The sequence below is a fragment of the Chlamydotis macqueenii genome, chromosome 1 (genome assembly GCF_036417535.1).
Source record: "Chlamydotis macqueenii isolate bChlMac1 chromosome 1, bChlMac1.mat, whole genome shotgun sequence".
NCBI lineage: Eukaryota > Metazoa > Chordata > Aves > Otidiformes > Otididae > Chlamydotis > Chlamydotis macqueenii.
In genome coordinates, this window is record NC_141556.1 from 107,168,788 (window position 1) to 107,190,250 (window position 21,463).

General features: G+C 35.9%; 1 protein-coding gene across 1 annotated transcript in view; it reads right to left on the bottom strand.

Moving 5' to 3' along the window:
* Positions 1–21,463, bottom strand: part of ROBO2 (roundabout guidance receptor 2) — a 474,965-nt gene that overhangs the window by 78,527 nt on the left and 374,975 nt on the right. Inside the window, exons 10-14 of the mRNA XM_086763780.1 lie at positions 15,896–16,101; positions 11,828–11,909; positions 10,946–11,111; positions 9,057–9,223; positions 4,707–4,828 (exon numbers count right to left, since the gene is read on the bottom strand). Coding sequence (XP_086619906.1) covers positions 4,707–4,828; positions 9,057–9,223; positions 10,946–11,111; positions 11,828–11,909; positions 15,896–16,101 — 743 coding nt within the window. The remainder of the gene's footprint in view (positions 1–4,706; positions 4,829–9,056; positions 9,224–10,945; positions 11,112–11,827; positions 11,910–15,895; positions 16,102–21,463) is intronic.

Consider the following 21,463-nt stretch of genomic DNA (forward strand, 5'->3'; position numbering starts at 1 on the left):
TCACGTCCACTTAAAGCTAGTCTGAATGAACGGGGCCTTTCTTATGGTCTAAACATTGGGAAACTACTCATAGGGGGCTTCAGTTATTGAGAAAGGTGGATTTTTTTGCTTTGTTTGAAGTTTTCTGATTAGTAAAAAATTACTCTTGGATAATTACATGGATAAACCAGAGATATTTGTGAGGTATAGGTCAGGTATATTTCACATATACATAAACATATATGTCTGTATATGTATGTATACATATATACATACATAGAATCATAGAATCACAGAATGGTTAGGGTTGGAAGGGATCTTCAAAGGTCATCTAGTCCAACCCTCCTGCAAGGAGCAGGGACATCCCCAACTAGATCAGGTTGCTCAGAGCCTCATCCAGCCTGGCCTTGAACATTTCCAGGCATGGGGCATCCACGACCTCTCTGGGCAACCTGTTCCAGTGCTCTACAACCCCCATTGTAAAAAAATTTTTCCTAATATCTAATCTAAATTTACCTCTCTCTATTTTAAAACCATTACCCTTCGCCCTGTTCCAACAGGCCCTACTGAACAGTCTCTCCCCATCTGTCTTGTAGGCCCCCTTGAGGTACTGGAAGACTGCTATAAGGTCTCCCTGGACCCGGATATATACATGTGTGTACATGTCTATATATACATGCACACACAGTTTTATATATGATGCAGCCCTGGTGACTTCATCATTATGTGTTATGCCAACAGCAGGTCACTAAAAATATGCTTAGCATTAAAGAACTGCATTCAGCTGTGCTGAGCATCAAACAGCTCTGTAGGTTTGGTACACATTCACACATAGGCAGAGCTGCAGAAACATGTACTTTGATTTGAATGTAAACATTTCTAGGTATTCTTTGCTCTTCTTGTGAAGAAGTTGCCACTTCCTCATACAAAGTGCTTAGCATTATTACTGCAGGATCTCTCTGTGCTGAATACTGGGATCAGAGAATATTTCTGGTCTTCCTGTGGCACTCTTAACTACTCTTGAATTTGTACAAGCAGCAGTGACATCCACTTAAAAGAGCTGCAACTGTTGCTGATCTAAAGATACACTTTCTTCCTCAAAAGACAGATGGCAGAAAATGCAGATGCTCCTTTAAAAGGCAGAAGAGAGCAATTACTGGGTAGGCTCTGCTCAGCACTGATCTAAAGCTTCAAGGTAACCTACAGGCATAATTGGTCCTGCATGCTCCTTCTCACTCTTTGTCACAATGAAAACGTAGTGCAGGAGGTGTCTACAAAACCGACGACAGCTCTCCATTCCTGCAGAACAGGAAACTCATTTTCCCCTGCATGTTCAAATCTGCACACACCACAGCTGAGCACCAGATAGGTTCAGTGGCTATTAGATCATTCAGTTAGGCTATGAGGCTGTTAAAAAGGTGGCAAGAAACTCAAAATGCATCTTTTGCTGCACATATAAGGCCCTTTCAAGCAAACCTGCTAATCTGCATGCTAAAGATGTTTTGCAACATGCTCTGTAGTATGCAAATTTCTACCCCAAAATGTCCTAAGAAACACTCTGCTCCCACATCAATGCCCACAGCAATTCTCCATCTGGGCAGAATACTTTGCATGCTGCGCTGAACTCGTACAGGCTCACAGTATTCTCTGGAAATTCAAACAGCACTAGCATTTACCTGTCCTACAGGAACAAGACAAAAGGTGACGATACACGGGAAGACGGTCTAAAGGACTTGACTCTTGAAGCTTCCAGTGAAGCACATTAATTTAAAATCAATGTCAAATTAAAAGACAGAGGTAAATAAATCATCCTTCTGACTGATAGCCTCCTCGAAGGCAGTCAGGATTTCAAAGCAACAATTCTTTTGCCATATTGAAGAATTGATTTTTATTTCTGCTTGTGCTACAGGACTCCTTTATAATGCTAGGAAACTTTTCACATTTGGCCACTAATGAAACTCTCAGTTTAACACCCAGTGAGACTAGAAATGCTGATCTATAGTTGAGGTCAGCTAAAAAAGTGCTTTGAGTATACCATGTGCTGTTGCAATGCAAAATGTTTTGATAAAAGTAAAAATAAATCAGGCCCAAGGTTTAAAATTGGCCATTTGATAACAGCGGGCATATCCGATTCTGTAAGTTTCATCAGCAATAAATATCTCTGCACCTCACCTCTCAATGTGTAAGGTTAGGATGATGAAACATTTTTATCATTGTGATGTTAAGTTCAGTCCTATTTGTGAAGCACCCAAATGTTACGGCTGAGAGCGTGACAGATAAGCAAGCAAGTGAGACAAACTAATAATTTTATATTCAATGCAAGGTTTCAATGGTATGAATTTAATAAGACCTGGCACCACACAGTGAATAAAGATAAAAAGAAATGTTGAATAGCTCCACGAAGAAAAGATCTTGTATGTGACCACATAATTACAGCTGCACTTCAATACTTACACACAAGAGAAATAAATTTAAGTGACAGTGAAAACCTAACTTCTGACATTCTTCTTTTTTTAACACTGACTTTGTAAGCCTGATCTTCTTTAAAACAGACAAAATATGTGTGTATATGTATGTGTATATTAAAATTGCAACACAGTAGCAGAGAACCATTTCTGAAATTTGAAACTCAAATTTGAGAAAAAAAAAAAAAAGAGAAAGTAAAGCCAAAACAATCTCAGAAAGAAAGGAAAAACTGGTGTTAATTTGCTGAGAGTTAGGATGCCAGAAACTCAGTAATCAAGGACGTTCCTTAGCATTCAGTCTTTGAAGCGCAGAAAGTCAACACAAAGAGTCTTATGACTCTCATGGCACTTCTGTTCTTTTGTATCATAGCTACACTATCTAACCATGTTATATTAATAGCGCAGACTTTATTCTCTGGATAGAGTGGCTTTTTTCCTAGAGACTATGGTTAATTAATTGGTTTTGTTCTGGTTGCTGGAAAGTTTCTAATTAGCTGTTCCAGAGATCTTTTTTTTTGGTCTTTCTTTCCTTGAGCAATTCCGAAACATCTCTACAGAGGTCTGTATGCTTGTCAGGTGGCACAGGGTCGCTGCTTTGAGGGATCTTCCCAATAAGTTGATATCCATAGCATCCCTAACAATCTACTTTTACCTTACTATGTTTTCTTCACTCATTACTTGTTCAGCAGGGGCACCAAGAGACTCTTAGATAGGAAGATAGATATATACACACACATATAACACATATATATATATATCCACACACAGACATAAATACATTTTTGTTTTCATTATAATACAATGATATTGGTTACATCTCACAAAACTGAATTCTGTTTATATTGGGGCTTCCTTTTGTAGTATGTACTAAATCAAGGGCAAGCCTATGAAACTGTATTTCTGATAGCTGTCATACCCAAAAAAGGACTTAAAGGAGCACCACATGGATGTGATCAAGATTTACAATTACCGGCTGCTAACATCCAAAGTTCCTAAACTACTGAACCATCTGCTTGGGCAAATGAGTTTGCTACAAAGGTTAGTCAGCCTGTCCTGGAGTTATGTAGCTGAAACAGACAGCATTTTTAGAAAGGCAAGTTGCATCGATGGCAAAATGAAATGACATATTTTCTAAATAATCTTCCGAGAAAGACAAATTTGTGGGTTTCACTATTTATTCTAATCTGCCCTCCAACCACTGAAATCTGTCAGAACAAGGATAGTGCATAAGCCCTGGTAAATATAGCTGAGCTGTGCAAAAACAAGAGTAATCCTTATAATACACAATCTATCACCACACTTCTTAGCTCCTGCTCTATAATCCCATGTACACATTAACCTCTTAGCAATATTACATGTAGAAGAAAAACCATGAGTATTGTGAATATCCCTTTAGCAGAACCCATCCTTATACAGCCAACTGTTTAAGCCACGCAGTGCTGTACTATTTCTCTCACTCTTCCACCCGTAGGTCTCCTCCCTCTGGGGCAGATGGCCCAAGAGCAAAGCACTCTTTTCTGGTGTGTACCGCCCTACAAACTCTCTCCTCCTACAGTTACAAATCCTTTCCTTCAAGCCTCAGGAAGAGAAACATGGCATTTTGAAAGCCAAACACTATATCAGAAATTCCACCCAGTAGTTTGACCCCTCAAATAGAAACGTTGTTAAGTACTGCCAGAAAGATTCTGGTCATCCATAATGAAAGGATATCCACTGATTGTGGGTAAAGCTTATGCTAGAAAACCAGATGCTACACAGTGGATCAGGCATCAGCACCATGTACTTCTGACTTCATTACAAGTGCCCTATAGGAAAGTTATTTTTGCATTTTAGGGTCACCAAATAATAGGGTATTGTCAGAGTTCCCTATGCTTTGAAGTAGAAAGTGCTTCTTCAAGCAGCAATTTCATGTTGATATTCAACTTTTATTATTTTTTGACATGCACAGTAATTAGTCCACTGATCAATTATCCTTCAGATTATGGTGTTTTTATAATATTTTTATATGGTCATTTTTATAATATTTTTTTAGTCAGACAGCTAGCTTGCGTTGAGCTGAACAATGAAGACTTTGAATCTGCCTGACTTGAAAGAGAAAACAAAAAGACCATTTCATTACCACATACATATGCCTGCATAATGTTAGTTTATCAGGGCATTCACATTGGGGTCAAGACTGGACCTTTTCAGTGCAGTAAAAAACTACAGAGATAAATAGGCAAAATTTAAGTACTGTTAAGGTAATAGTAACAGAAGCCTTACCATCCAGGTGACTTGAACTGTTGTGGGTGTCAGCACAACAGGATTGTGCAGTCGCACAATGACATCTCCCAGTTCTTTCTGGACTTGCCTGTGATCCACACCTTGTGCTGGTGGACTGATATCTGTCAGGCCAGGCATACACATGACAGTATTACTTTAATGAGAAGAGTTATATATGGCATCAATAAGAATTACTGAATAGCTTAATGACCCGATTTAAAAACTGTTTTTAGTACTATTGTTAAAACAATACAGTACTAAGGTTTAAATATGAACTGCAAAGCATATCACATAATGCAAACAAACCATTCACCTTTAGCTGCTTAGGAAATAATGAAATATAAAGACATTTAAATGAGTATTCAAACTCCATGGCAAAGTTTTCTCAGATCTGGTAAGTGATGAGAGACGTGTAATATCCACTAGTTCCAAAATACTCAGATAATAATAATGTTGCCCAGATGACTGGAACCAAATTGGTTAGTATAATTGAAGAAAATGAACAGGGTTTTAAAAAATTTTCTTACAGCTTACATGTCATTAAGTCATTACATGTCTCCAAACTTTCACTAACCTTCCCTTCCCCACATACCATGCACACAAGAAACCAAACACCAAAACCAGCATTTTCTTCTGCAAAGCAAATCGTCTCTTTACAGATATAGATAATGAAATCTAGTGCAAATATGAAAAAAAAAATTAATTTTTGAAACCAAACTGATTCTGATCTAGTAAAAGGCTAACAAAAACACTCTATCACAAGAATTTTCCCTTCAAAATCATGTCAAAGATTCCTTCAAAGTGTCTGGGGAAATTATTTCTTCCAGTCAAAATCTGAAGGAATTTGATCCCTTAGTACACCTATGGAAACCTGTGACTCCATCTCCAGCACCACACGTGGCCCTAGCACCCAGTCCTTCGGGATCACATTTGGATTATGCCATTGTGTTAAACTGAATGAAGCTGTATTACCTTTGCTAAACAGGAACTGCAAATACAAAATATATGTCAGAAAATGGAGGAGGAGGTGTACCATAGTACATCCCTTCTCTCCAAGTTAGACAGAAATGAAGGTACTTTCTAAGAGCAAGTGAAGTCTGGATCCCTTCAGTGGATCCTTCAAAGATCTTACGACACCATTCTAGGTCAACAGTTACCGATGCCCTTCCTATGTCAGATGTCTATGTCGATAGTGTAATACCTATTAGAAATACACATACTGATTATTTCTGCTGGAATTGTCTAGTAATCTTTCCAGAAGGGGGGATCTGAAACACAAGCACAGATCATATTCAAAAAGGCCTAATACATTATGATCATGTTGTCGTAGTACACATGTCTATCTAGGCATCTATGAATTCTGCTTGGTTTTCCCATGGGATTCACTAGCCAAAGACACTTTCCCTCTGCTTGGATCAACATCATGTCTTTGTGAAGAGAATATATACTTAAAAGGTTTTTTTCCCCCCCTCTGATGGTCTTAGATATGGGAATATGCAGCATATGAGTTTGAATCACATGCCTCCAGATTTTGAAAGAAAGCAGGTTTTTTCGTAAATATTTCAGCTTCATAATTCTGGATTGTTTTGGGTTCTGAGCCACCAATAAAACATATTGCCACAGGCTTCTACTGATATTCAAATTAAAATGTCTCCATGGATCTCCAAAGGGAATATAATCCAAATATGGATGTCAGTGAACAAGTTTGTCCAGCAAATTATGTCTATTCAAAGTGACCATGAAAGAGAGATACATAATAAAATAAATCTGTAAGATAGCAACTCATACTGGTTTACAGGATGATAAGTTATGCTGCTATCCACAGAAAGCTACGATCCTTGGTACAAAATAACTACAGCTACCTACGGCTACATTGTAGGTTAAGTTATCCTGTGGTATACAACCAACAAAGTATGTGTATTCCTTCAGGATAAAAGATATTTCTACAGTGTATTGTTATGAACTGCATTTCAGAATTTTAATGGTCCAGAAGTAAGGAAATAACATGGGCTAATATTAGTAATAAATTAATATCAAGATGTACATGCGGAATTCTGTTTTCTGGTATGTACACTTGGAAACACATGCATATGTGATGCTCACAGTGTAATGTCTTGTAATGTCATTTTCACATTACCAGGAGACTCCTGCTGGAAAAGCAGTTGATCTATCTATAAGGATATACTGGAACAATAAAATTATGACTCAAGCAAAACCAGCTCAAGAAGCTATATTCTGATCACAATTAAGAGGTCTCTAAAATTAAATTGTTATATATTTTCTCTAACATCTCTTTTAGCATCTTCCAGTGAACATATTATTAGATGCTAGTGATTTACATTCCAGGGACAGGGTTATATACAGTTTCTTTAAAGTGGCTTTTTAAATATATGCTTTGGTCTGTTAATAATCCAAACAAGAAATCAGCTCCTTTCTTAGAGTGATTCCTGATTTCTCTGTCTTTATTTGATATAAGTCATTAAACGTAAACCTTTCGAAAACGCCTGATTGTCTACTTGCAGTCCACTGGTGAAAATATGCATAAAATTCTATTACTTGTATTGGCTACACTTAATACAAGGAAATTAAATGCTTAGCTATTAAAGCTACCACAGACACCTGTTGCAAATTAATATTAACTAGCACTGTTATAGCTGCTTTTTCCTTCCTCCATGGCCATTGTGAATAGGCTTTCTACTGTATGTCAGCTTCTTCTGTGAGCATGAATTGAATTCAGGCATAATTAGAAATCATATCAAAACATTATGTTAATTTTCAATTGATTTTATGATATAATTCTATTAAACTGCAGGCTTGCAAAGAAGCTACAAATCCTCTACATGTCTTCGTGTACTTGACTGCTAAACAGCTTCTGGAAATGGAAGCTGCAACACATGCTGTAGCTAATTAAAAGACATGTTTTTACTGAAGTCAAATTGCTTGTCAGTATGTCAGATAAAAAGTCTATACTTGACACTCAAAAGCCAAACAAAGTTGGTTTTTTTTTAACTAAGTGATAAGTTATGCAGACTAAAAGGCTGGTGCAATGAAAAGCATGAGACACTATAATAATGGGAGAGTAAGAAAGAGAAGAAAACTCTTTGGATAGTCAAGCCATGACATCCCTGCCCAACTCACTCCTTCAGCTTTTCAGAAAGCAGCTCTTTCACGCCAATGATTACTATTTTGAAGGGATAACTATTAAGGACAGATTTATTCAGGAACAGACTGCGATGAGAGAGGCTTGATGTAATGGTTATGTGATAAAGAAATACCACCCTACTCTTGTTTCTCTCTTTCCATCTAGAACCAGCGAAGGACCCAAACCATTTACACACACTAGAGGCTGACAGAGGATGCACTCTCCACACACACTTTTGTAACTTCCATAAAAAGAGACACAGGATCTCTTTCTAAATTAACTGTGAGGAGCTGTTATGTTGGACTCAAAAAAATTATGACTTCAAAAAACAATCAATTCCTGTATTTCAACCTGTTTAACACAGAACTCTTGAATGAAGTATTCCAGAAACGTGTTGTCAAAACCAAAAAAAATCCATGCTGTGAAAAGAAATTTGTTTGCGGCAGTTATACATGGTTAGAGCTTGATGTAATGTGAACAGAATTCAATAGTTAACTCAATAGCAATGGAGGATCACAGCTATCAATTATATCACCACCCTATAAATAGAAAGATTTCACTTCAGCCTTTACTCTTGGTATATGCAGTGGATTAATATAACAAATTCAGAAATCTAGGTATATAAAGAGAAGACTCATACTTTTCTCAGAATAACTTCAAAATATTCTTAGCGTGCAGATGCCTTAATTTATTTGACTTCTCTGTCTAAATATTGAATCAGATGAATCAAAACGCTATAGATATTTTGTGCAATTCTTTCGATTAAAACTAATGCTAAACAGTGTCTAACTCTCATAAGCACTTGCTATGACTGTATATCTCTACTATAATAATGGAGAAAAAGTAAGGACACAGAGAGAAAAGATACTGAGGATAGCACGGTACTCAGAACACTTTTCAGAAAATCTTGGGCAACTCACACTATTTTCAGGAGAAACCAGGCATCAAGGAGCACACCAAGTCTAAGTGAATTGCAAACCAAAAGACCTACAATGTACAAAGGACTGAAGAGCTAACCTATCTCTCCTAAGCTCCAGGCTGATACAGCAAACATTGGCCTATCTTTTATCTTTACTGGTTAAGCTTGATTCATGATTCCTTCAGTGAGAGTGCTAAAGCCGAATGGCTAGACTGACCCACTCTGGTCAACTCTCAGTTCCTTCTTTCTATTTCAGCTCAAGCACACAAGCCTTAATAATTACTATTACCTTGTGTTCGGACAGGATCTGACATAGGGCTGGGATCACTCAGACCTTGTGCATTGATAGCTCTCACCATAAACAGGTAGATTGTATTGGGGCGCAGTCCTCTCACAGTGTAGAGAGTGGTCTTCACATGGTTAGCCACCGTTTGCCAACTATTGCTCACAGATTGACTGCAATGAGAAGAGGGTTGAAGATTATAGACTAGTGCAAGAGAAAAATAAAGAAGTGAAAGGATCTACTTTTGTAATCCTATATCAAGTCTAAGTAGAGGAAAAAGTAGTAAAAGCAGGATAAAAATAAAAATATTTGTTTCAGTTAACTCATCAAGACAGGATAAAAAGAATAACATAGCTGTCAAAAGTATTTCTGCTTTCAAAAGATGCAAAAGCTTTTGCTATCTCTCTAAAATAAATACCTGCAAAAGAAAAGTATGGAAAGCTGTAAAGTAAATTTGAATGATAAATAGGCCATTCTCGAACATAAACCTTAGAAAAGAAAATGTCATTGAAAGAATAATCTTCTATACTGCTAAGTAAATTATGTCAATAAATTGTAATTGGAACAAAAGTAATCTCCTTGAACTAAATTCATATTCAAAGCTACAAAAAAAACCCTTCTGAAAGCATGCTTGTAAATGAAGGAGAGCATATGAATATTTTTTTCTGTCACTACATTTTCCATTGGACATTATTATGATTAGATTACAATCCACTGTATAAAGAGACTTCAAGTGTGATTGTTAAAACAGCTTTTAAGGAAAATGCCTGGCTTTTGTTAAAGTTATTGATGGGATGCCATTAAAGCTTATCTAGGGTGAAATATCACAAAAGTTTAAAGAGAAAATTTTATTTTATTGTGCTTTTTTGTATAGCGCTGACTAAAAAAAAATTCCTGAAATATATTAAAAATAAAAAGAAAATGGAAAGCTATGAGTTTTCTGTTGTTTCAATTGTTTCATTCACGTAATGCATAAAGGATAAGGTCCAGAACAAAATCAACAACCCGCACATACAGGAATGTTCTTTGCACAGTAACATAGCAAGATGAAGGATTATCACTATAACTTCTTCAATTTGCATGCATATGATTTTGACAAACTCTTGCATGAATTATAATGAAAATATTTAACTAAAATTATTTGTCATTTATTAAACACCTTGATTAAGGAAAACATTTAAGAATGTGCACATTTTTAAGCCAAAGTGGATATTACTGTTACACGTGAGAGACACGGCCTATGCTTAAACAAACTTGCTGAATGCAAGCCCAGGAGCTCTTTTGCACCACATATTAATTGCTGTTGTGTGGAAGGGAGTAGCTTGGTTCTCTTCAACCTGAGGCTGCAGGATGAAATCCTAAATTATCAACACTAGCTTTTTCAGTTAAATTTTTTATCTAACACAGTAAAAAGCAGAAATTTAAAGTGCTTTTTGACACTTTAATAGGTGCTGCTTTAACAAGAACAGGAATTAAGTTATGCAGAGAGGCTTCAAGATTTTCCATTTATTTTCAGAATATTTGTACTATGATAGTCAAGATAACGCTGGCCCAAATTATTCGACCTGCAGCATTCCCACAGGAGATTCTCACTGATCATCAATGCTAAGGGAAAAGTAACAAATAATGACTACACTGCCCTGTTATACTCCTGTTGACCTGAAAAAATCGCTAGATGCTCCTCTAATTAATCACTTAGTAAAAAGTGATACATTAAAAAAAAATCAATTTAAAAAATAAGAATCAATGCCTGCCATAGGACTTGAGTCTTTTAATGAACTACTAATGATACATGTAGAGTCCAAAGGAACACCACAATACCAGGAGAACAGCTAGTACCAGCGTTTAAGCACAATTAGAAAGGAAGGAGATTAAAAGTGGAATAATTTACATACCTAAAAGCCTCAATGATATATGCACTAGCTGGTAGGCTTCCAGGGGTCCCTGGTTGCCAGGACAGGGTGACACTGTTCTTAGTAACATCAGTGACCTGAGGTTTGGATGGTGGCCCAGGGAGGTCATTTATATCATAATTTTTACTGAGCGTTGCTCCACCAGATTCTGTGGGGGGTAAACACAAAACAATTACTTTTTATCCTTAATTGTATAAATTTGATCAAAGTATAAGATTAAAAGGAAAAACATGCCAATCATCTGCAAAATCACCATAATCAATGTTCTTAATCCATGAAGAACTAAATCAACAATTGCATTACCACATATATTTTTTGATGAATATTTCTGGATTTCTGGATTATATTTTTTTTATTCTTTAGGTACATACTGAAAGAAAAAAAACCGCAAAACTCAAAAGGTTACATATAAATATATAAAAAAGAAAACAAAGAGTAATAAAAAAGCCCAGTTTTGCTGAAATTTACTCTGTTACTAGAAGGGTGAGAAAGCTTCTATACCCAGATCAACTCCAGCAGTCACAGAGAGCACACTGGACTTTGACAGGCCTCTGTGTAGGCATAACAGTTTTCTTCCCCAAGCCAATCACTGTATGAATCCATAGTTTATTAATACTCCTGTTTAGAAGAGTTATAGCATACTGCCGTCACTGGAGACAAACACAGATTGTTGCAATATCAATGAGCTTTTAAAGACAATAGCAATAGAAATGTAAGTGTGTGAAGGAACTCAGCCTTCCTACCTAAAACTTCTCCATCTCATTCCAAGTATTTCTAGAACAGATTATTTGACTCCAACTGCTCTAATTTAGTCTACACTTTCATTTTATGCTAACTGAAAAACAGCCCCTGGACATCACTTACCTGTCACCTCTAGGACAGCACTCCAAGATGTCTCTCCACTGGAACTTGTGGCAACGCAAGTGTAAGTCCCAGTATCAGACAGCTAGACATAAAAAACAGTCAAGGGCAGTTTTAACAACCTTTTAGAATCAGCTGACTGAGTTTACTCTAATTTTCTTTTTCTAAATGTTCCTTAGTAAGAAGGACTTAGCCTACATTTTATACCAGAGTAGATGTCACCGGACATTTTCAAACAATCATTTAATGGTGGCTTACCTTCAGAGAACTATAATAAGATTACTTGCTTCTAATACTTTTCTAATTCTAATTTTCATATTGTTAATGGTACCAGTACAGCATGTAAGTGCTACAGAATGGATGTTTTAGACAGTGTCAATCTTTGTATTGGATACAACAAATACAGGTGAAATCAGGTAAAAATATAACAACAATTAACTTCTTTGAGGGTAAGAATCTCACCATTCAATACCCCATTATGACCCAGAGATAGAATTTCCAGTGTCAGGAAGGCTGTTACAGCATCTCTTATGACAGATGAAGTTGTTTCTATACAGGCCACCACACATAAAAATACTGTTGCTGAGACTTAACAATGGTTCTCTTGACACAGACAGTCCTCCAAGTTATTTTCAAATGGCAAAATTAAATCAGATTCTACACCATGCTTACCTTTCTCCTGTTTCTCATGAGATTTTATTTCAGGCTTGCAAGGCACTTTGGTAGCAAAAAAAAAGTACATTTGTATAAAACTATTGTGATTCTCTTGTCAGTTCATATACTTCAAATTTATTTGAGGAAACCATTTTGAATTATATTGTCAATATTAATCTCATTACTGCATAAATTTTTCTATTGTAAAATTTGCCAAGTTATTTGCTATTTCTTGTTTAAATTTAAAAATAAAATTTCTGAGACAGGAACTAATGAAAACTATAGAGATGGATGGAAAACTGTAACTTTACAAAGTACAAAATATACAGAGGAGCCCTCCTACTACTATGTAAAAAGTATGGTAATCTGAAGATGGAAGCAGAAGAGGGAGAGTGCTGACTCTAGTGATAAAGGAGAAGAATTATATTCACCATCAGATGACTTGACGGAAATAGGACTACATCCAAGAAGCTTTATTGGACTGTAAGGAATTGTAATGGGTTTTCTGCTAAATGCAGATTGGCAATATAGCAAATGTGCTTATACCTCAACTCTTCAAGAAGAATATAAAGTCTTTAGATTACTTGTTGATATATAATTTAATTGATTTTTAACTTTGTTGAGTTTGAATTTTGTTGGTATTTTCTTCAGATACACTGGGACTGCAGTGTACCATACTTAGGGGCAGGAAGCAACTGATTAATGCCAGTTCAATTGTCTAAATGAGCATAACTTGCATTTTAGGAGATTTTTTTTTCCATGAAGTACAAGCAATAATTAAACCCCTCTGACAACGGCTCAGAGATTCAAAATATAGAGGCTGCTAATGAAATGAGAAAGACTCTTGAAAGCAGACAGATTTTCCAGAGAAGAGAGCCTTACAGCATTCTGAAGCAGTGTCTTATTTTGCTGCTTCTCAGCTTTTAGTAAACGTAGAATTCTTCATTATGTGATAATGGAGAATGTTTCTCAAGGCTATGGTTCTCAACTTAATTTATGTACTACCATTGCCAGATGGTGTATGGCATAGTCAGTGAAGTATGTGGTATGCAACAGAGTAACTTGCAGAAGGCAAACTCAACATATAAAGCAAGCTGGAGATATGCTTTCTTTTGTAAGTTATGGTGAATTATCTAACTTCCAGACTGTGGATGGATTAGATACAGACATAGTGTAATGATAATCCAATTATTTATACTTTTTTTTTTTGTGCAATGGAAAAAAACAACAGAGGAGGTGAATGGAAAATCTTTGCTGTTCAGTCAAATAAACAGTATTCTTCCTCATTTAATGCATGTGTCTTAATCTGGTATGGTGCACTTCTACGGAGCGGAAAGGAGTTTTCTGTCAGCGTTGATCTGTCTGAAAGTGTATTGAGTGAATGACATACATGAGTTTTTAGTTGCCTTCCTCAGAGCAACTGGGAAGACTGGCTCATCAGAAAAATCTTCAGGTTTGCGTTTACGACTGCGGCCCACAGTTCACCGTGACTGCTGCAGATCCCTGAATAATTTGATTTACACACAGAAATAGAGTTATACAGCTGAAGAGGATGGACACAAATGTTTAAATAGTAGTGGCTCATCTTTACTCATAGCTTGAAATCTTTTATGACTGCAATAGTGATTATTATTTGTAAGGGGAGGAGAAGGTTGAGGACATGTGGGTGATAAATATTAATTTGTTTTGAATTGGGATACGTAAGTGTATTTGGACATATTTCATGGCCATATTTTGCTTAGGAAGTGTTGCTAGTCCTTGCTCATGTAGACCTGAGAAAAAAGTGAAACATTCCAGATTTAAATCCATATTTAATTAATAAAAATTGCAAGGTACAGGAGAAATCTGTTTTCTATGGTTGCGTGTGTTTTTTTGCTCTTAAGTCTGAGTCAAACAGTGCACATTACTGCAATCAAGGGTTTTATAAAAAATGTCTTTCTGAGCCTTTAAGGAAAATTGGTTACTAGCGAATGAGCCACTTAAGGATCAATAAAAGCTTCATGCCTTTCAAAACTACACTCACTACTAATACTGTTTTCTTCTCCCCTTGCGAGCAATTTTTTCTGCTTTTGTTTACAGACCTCGTGCTTCTAACAGTGAGATTAATGCGCTGGCACGATTCAGAACAAATTTCATTGTTTGCATAGCTGCATGCAGACAGGTATCCCAGGAGCTTCTGCCTCATGGACACTCCACAGAAGCCCATCATCGATGCCTGGAAGTTTGTTTGAAATCACTAAGCTTCCACCTTTAATTGCTGCTTTCAAACACTACTGGGGAATCTTGACTATTCAAGCGCACTCTTTAATCCAGCTCTACAGGAAAAATGCATTAACCTTCATGGCCTAAACCTGCCTTCAGCCTAGGGAGGAAGGATAAATTGTTTACTCAAGGAAAGGTAGCATAAATTTTTTAATAAATTCCATTTTGTTCCAAGGAAGTCAATGATTCATCTATGATCACTGATGAGATGGTATCAGAAAACAAAACTGCTCTTTATGTCTTGTCCTCAGTAGCTATGTTTATTCACCTTTTTTTGGAAGGTAAAGCTATGTACAGAAATTACTGCTGATGAAATTAGATGGTTTCTGAAATTGTCTTTAATTATGTTTACCTCACTATTTTTCCATATACATGCTTGTCCATATACACAAAAATAAATATACATTTTTATCTTTGAACAGGGAAAAATTAAAAATCCAAACAAAGATTACTGATGCAATGTTTATCAACAAAATCTGACATTATACTGTTTGGAATATTATAAGATTTCTTTGTATTTTTAAGATATCATATTATCTCATGTGTCAAAATGTAAATATTATGATAGGCATTTAATTTTGAATAAAAATCCCTCTGCATATGACTACATGTATGTTACAGTATTAGTTGCCTTGTCCCATATGTAGCCTGACGGAACATCTCCAGAAAGAATAACATTGGAATAAATCAACCAGCTCAAGACTGCCAAGACTCATTGATGGAGAAAGTGCATGGTCAAAACCTGATGAACTCCACAATTACTTGCTAGCACAATAGCTCCTTGGAAAATTATGATCAGGTGTTGAAAATGAACTGCTCTACGTTTTAACAGAAACAGGTCAATGGCTTCATGGTAAGACCGACTGAAAAGATAAGGAAGACCTGTCTCTTATATGTCTATCCGTCCCCAACTCGTGTTTTATTGCAAGATACATAAGATTTTAAATATTTGCCTCCTCTTCCCCCCCCCACCCCGTCCCTACACAATGTCAAAGAACGAAATAAGATGTGGACTTCATAAGAATTTCATAGTAAAAGAGACAAATTAATTTTGAAGACAACAGACAGCAAGACAGCAGAGCTGCTTGACGCACACCAACAGCTCAGCACTAGCCATGCACCACCTGTAGCACTTGCTTTGCTCTTGCTACTCACCCGCAGAGTTTTAATCTGAAGCGTCCCCTGATCCTGTATGGATGTTCGAGGGTCTCTGCCCAGGAAGGTGAATCCTTCTTTTAGCCAGCTGATGACAGGAAGGGGGTCGCCGGTTGCCTTGCACTTGAGCAAAGCTGTCCCATCCACTGCCAGTGTCTGATTGACCGGCCCCTGCAGGATGATGGGTGGCGGCCTATCTGTCAAGACTAAACAGTGACACACATATTAGCATCCACACCTTTAACAATCCTGTATGGCAGTTAGCCCTTTCCTTGACACAGTACCAATTTTAACAGACTGGTTTAAGTTAGCCTTTAAAAGGCTAAAAACATTATTTTTTGGAAGTCCCACAGATACATGTTAACAATTAACCAGTATATTTGGAAAGTATTTTTGTAAGAATTTTATTTCACCACTGTGAGATATCAGACTCATTTGATTAAGATAGGATGGAATTCTAGACCTTGATCCAGAAAAGAATTGAGGTACATCTCTTTTTTTTCTTCCAATTTAGGAAAGCACTTAAAGCACATGTTTAATGTCACATCAAAATGTCCTTATGGCTTACCTAATTTAGGGCCTAAAAGAGAAAATCTGTTAAAGTTCAAAGTGAAATACTGTTCTATTCTACATCCCTCATTCATGCTTAATTTGCAAGTTTTCATCAGCAAAAATATCTAACAATAATACAAAACATTTTCATAATGTGAGTGATCTAAATTACTGTACCACTCTTTCCAGTGGAGAAAAGTTCAAACTCAGTCAAGCCATTTAACAGCTTATCAGAACATTTAATCACTTTTTAAAGCCATGACCTCTCTTAAATTTTTTTTCCCCTAGTAATTTACGTTTGCACGCTTGAAATACTGAGTAAAGGACTCTGTAACTAGTGATCGAGTGCACGGCTGTGTATAAACCTCATTCCATGACCAGTGGGATATCTTGAAGATGAGGTAAAATGCTCATGTTCACTTTTCTTGAAAGACCAATTCTTCATAAATAATTCTGCTGTTGAACCTATTCTCTGAGCCATCTGTTAAGCAGCAAAATATGACTCTGTTTCTAAAGAATATGTCTATACAAAATGAATGTGAAATACTTGAATATAAACAAGGCTATGACTCCTGCATAAAATCAGTATAACAGAACTGAGAATTCATTTTTATATATTTACCTGCCACACTGCTGCTGCTTTAAATCTTTGAACAACTGAACAATTATACGACTAGTATTAAATATTGTAACAGCAGGATTAGCTCCTAAACTAGTGTAAATTAGCCACTGATGTCAATTGAGTTTGAACTATTTATTCTAGCTGAGAATTTGTTTCATTATAGTCCATACACAATACCTGATTTTAACAATGCAATTAAAATAAATAATTGTGAAGCAATATGTTTCTGTTATATTTGAGCTGCTTGAGATGCAAACCTCTGGAAAATTCAACAGATCCAAAGTGCTTTCATTATGCTATTTAGTAAAGAAAAAATACTAGGGAGATGTTAGTGGTACATGTTATACCTAAAAATAATTGTTTCTGAAATGGCAATGTTGCAAAAATACTAGCTCCCTTCTTTTGCTAACGTACAATGGATAGAATCATTAGTATTGGTAGCACCTTGGACTGTGAGTTCATCACATTTATTGAAATTGAAACTGAAAATAGAAAGCCAATACAGATTATTTATTAACACCAGAATGTGAAAGCTATTTTGGAAATTTTGAAATATCACCCACTGAACTCAGAGGTAGGACAGGAAACACTATATTACAAGAAAAGAGAAAATGTAACGCATTTTCACCTTGATATGTTTTTTTAAAATCTCAATAAGGTTCCTTAAGACTACACAGTTCACCCATTTGGTGAAATAAAAATTGATCTCAACTTATATGCATTATCAGCATACCTGCAACATGAGTATGTTCAAATGAAAACAATGTAAAAAAGCAAATCCCAGTTTTCTAGGTAGCTAAAAATTAAGGAAAAAGAATTGTTTAAGTTGCTAACTATTTCATCGCAGTTATTTGCTGCATCTAATTGTCTTTCATATGTGTAGCAATGTAGGTATTTTCAAAACCTACTGCATTACGGATATTGTTCTTTGGCACGTAATTAGTTTTTTTACAGCCCAAATGAGGAGCTCATAATGCTTTAAATAGCTCTGATCAATAGTGTAATTGAAAGTCTCCTGGCCAGAAGGAATCTTCATTTTCAAGGGTGTTATGGGTGAAAGACCACTACAGGTTTCCATGACACTAAGGGTAAAGGTTAAATGAACACTTAGGGTTTCCACTGATCTGTGAACGACTGTATTGTCTTCACAATTATGACTTGTAAATCTTCTCTAAAACGTGTATACGTGCTTGTATTCCTCCTATATAGGTCTCCTCAATAGTAAGGCTCCAAAACTCACTTAGAGGCTTAAAAAGATATATCATAAACATTCTGAAGAACAGAGAGATAATGAAAAATACCTGCAAAAAGGTTAGAGGTTTTGTCAGTTTCTTTTACAACATTTTAATTTTTTTATTTAAATTTGACATTGGTTTCTCCTAGCAGAAAACTTTTATACTCATTCCACAAAAGCATTTTCAGTGACTAAAATACATTTGCATAATAAAAGATAAGTTGATTTCAAAATTAATTTAATTTAAAAAAAATATTTCGAAATTATTTCCCAGCATCCATACATTCATATATTCAGCTAACTGAAAGATTATCTGATTCCTTTTGTGATAAAATGCAGCTTAAATTTTGAGCAGAGTATTGGAAAAGAACAAATTATATTTGTTAACGAACAATTTATTCACTACAAATGCAATGTGGATCAACGGAAACCATGTTTAAATTTGGGTGGCATTTGGCCAAATTATAACAGGAAATTAAAATTAAAGAATGACAAAATGAAATCTTTACTTTGGCAGTTCCAAAATCAACATTTTAAAAGTTTTCCTGATGATTTAATGGGGAAAATCAGACACAAGTCACTAAATTCTCACGATGGACACTAGTTTGATAGGGCAGGATGCTCTCCTGAGAGATGGAAAAGCAGAAACCAGTCCTTCCCCTCTCTTTTTTTGCAGAAGAGCTTCACAGGAGGCTGAAGTTGTTCTGAATCTCTCCTGTTTGCAACTGTCACACTTGCTGTAAAACATGTAACACCCATTTGACGAGGGATAGGAATCATGGTAGTCAGATTTGCAGATGTAAACTGTGAGTGACATTAAACTCTTTCAGGAGGATTTAGGAGAGACATACCCCAGAATATTCAACAAATGTACAGTAAAAAAAAATTGCAGAGGGGTTTAGGAAAAACGCCTTAAGCACCTATTCCAAATCATTGAGGTATGCTGCTAACTGCCTCTCTTTTGTTGTTTTGTTTTTTTTTTTTCAATCTGTTCTGAATTCTCCTTATAGGTCCAGCCTTTTGCTTTCATTCAAAAGTCCAGAATCACAGTCTTGTAAATTAATTTAAATCCTAAACCAATTCATTCTTATATTGCCAGAAAAAAAAACATGGTGGTGGGAGGTTAAGCTTGCTCCTGCATCCCAATACTCAAACTAAACAGCAACCACTGGGTAAACTGGAAAATTTGAGCATGCAGTGGTCAAAATTTTTATTAATAAATATTAATAATGACTAGATAAGGAGAAATTTAGATCTTCTCCAAAATATTCTGTGCATAATGGATACATTTATGGAACAAATTACTAATTGTAAGCTATTATTTTTATCTTAGGCACAGACATAGTTACATGGAAGCATTTGGCTTATTTGCATGATCTGTCATTTTAAGACTGTGAGCTGCATATTCACTTCTTGAGTTTGAAAGGATTGCTAAGATTGTCTCAATTTTAAAAATTATTTTGCTTTTCCAGATGTGCGTTAGACAGTGGATTATATGATAGCCTTTCAAGAAAACAGAAGATTTGAATTTCAAATACACTGAAGGGTCTTAGCACAGTCCATAATCAGCAAAATTATCACTCAACTCAGCACATTTCATCACAGCTAGTAATCTCTTCTCATGTGAACACTTGAGTTAAAAATATTTCCAGTAAAGACTTGTAAGTGCAAAAATGTAACAACTGAAACACTGCTATATATGGTATAATTAAGCACTTGTTTTTCTGCACATGACATATGTTTTCATTCTGTATTGGAACTTCAATTGGATCTAAATTACTCTGGATCAAACAAAAATGTGTTCAAAATGAAAAAGATGGCTCACCACTATTATTAAATCATTAACCAAACAGAAAAATTCTGGGCTATGAAGTAAAACTGAAATCACCAGCCAAAAACTAGAACGCTAATGCTTAAGTATATAGCTAGCATGCACAGTGTTTATCTTTTATTATATTTTTAAAACCATTAAATTAGATTTCCCTACTGATAAAAATCATTAGCTTCCATAACTTCTGCTCAGCATCAACCAAAACAGATTATTTAGACATTTCTGGTTAACTTCCTAACTGAAAGCAATTAAAAAAAAAAAGTGTGATCTAATGGCACATTTATTTATATAATCTCAGTTCCACAATATTGTTTTGGCACTTCTTTTCTGACCTCATCTGCCCTTTGACTCAAGGATGAAATGGCATTTCTGTAAGGCAACTGTGTACTATTTCATAATGATCCTGCTGACAGTGGGTTCTGGAAAGCATTTGAAGAACGCAGGCCTTGCATTCCTTGAGCAGCAGAGCCACCAGCTAACGTTTTCTCTAGCAATGTGGAATGCACACCGCCTTTAATCAGAATTAATTGTAAATAAGCTTGCATATTAGCAGGGACACTTTTGTGAGCTTTCTGTTGACTTGTTAAATAAACTAACAAAAATTCCAAGGAGGTAAATTAGGATTTATTATTTTTCCTCCCACATAAGAGACACACAAAGATGAACCACAGGCCTTGTCTGTCAAAAGGAAGAATTTCTCATCACTAATATCCTTGAACCTGATTTGATCCACTCAGCCCCTGTTGCAGTAAATCTGTACAGCATCAGCAGGTGCAACCATTAACAGCTCAATGTCCTCGTAGCCAATGTTTGTGTGTTCTATTTATTCCAATCACAGTCATGGCACTGAATCAGGCAGCACTAAGGACAGATATTAGAAAATACTGCCTTTCCATTAATTTTAAATGACCTTTTAATCTACATTTAAATTTGAATTGAATGAAAACGCATTGTTTTGTCATAGACCATGAGAGAAAGGACTTAAAGAGATTGCAGAGCGAAGGCTAGCCTTTAGTCTCCGGAAAATACTTTGCAGAAAAGCAACGTGCTTGTAAAGATGCAAGGATAAGGCAGAAATTATCTCCCCTTGTCATAAAAATATAGACAGCTTTTGGAAAACAAAGAAAAGGCATCAAATTAATGCTCAAACCTCTATAACATGAGCCTGAACCTCTCTACCTGTCACTTGTGATGAATATGCTCTTGTGAAAAGCCAGATTATTCAGAATTAGACATCTTTTCAAACTTTCATGGTGCAGGCAGGTCTCTAAGGGAACAGTAAAAGTAGACCTCTGCATATAACAAGAGTTTTAATGGCAAAAATTCATC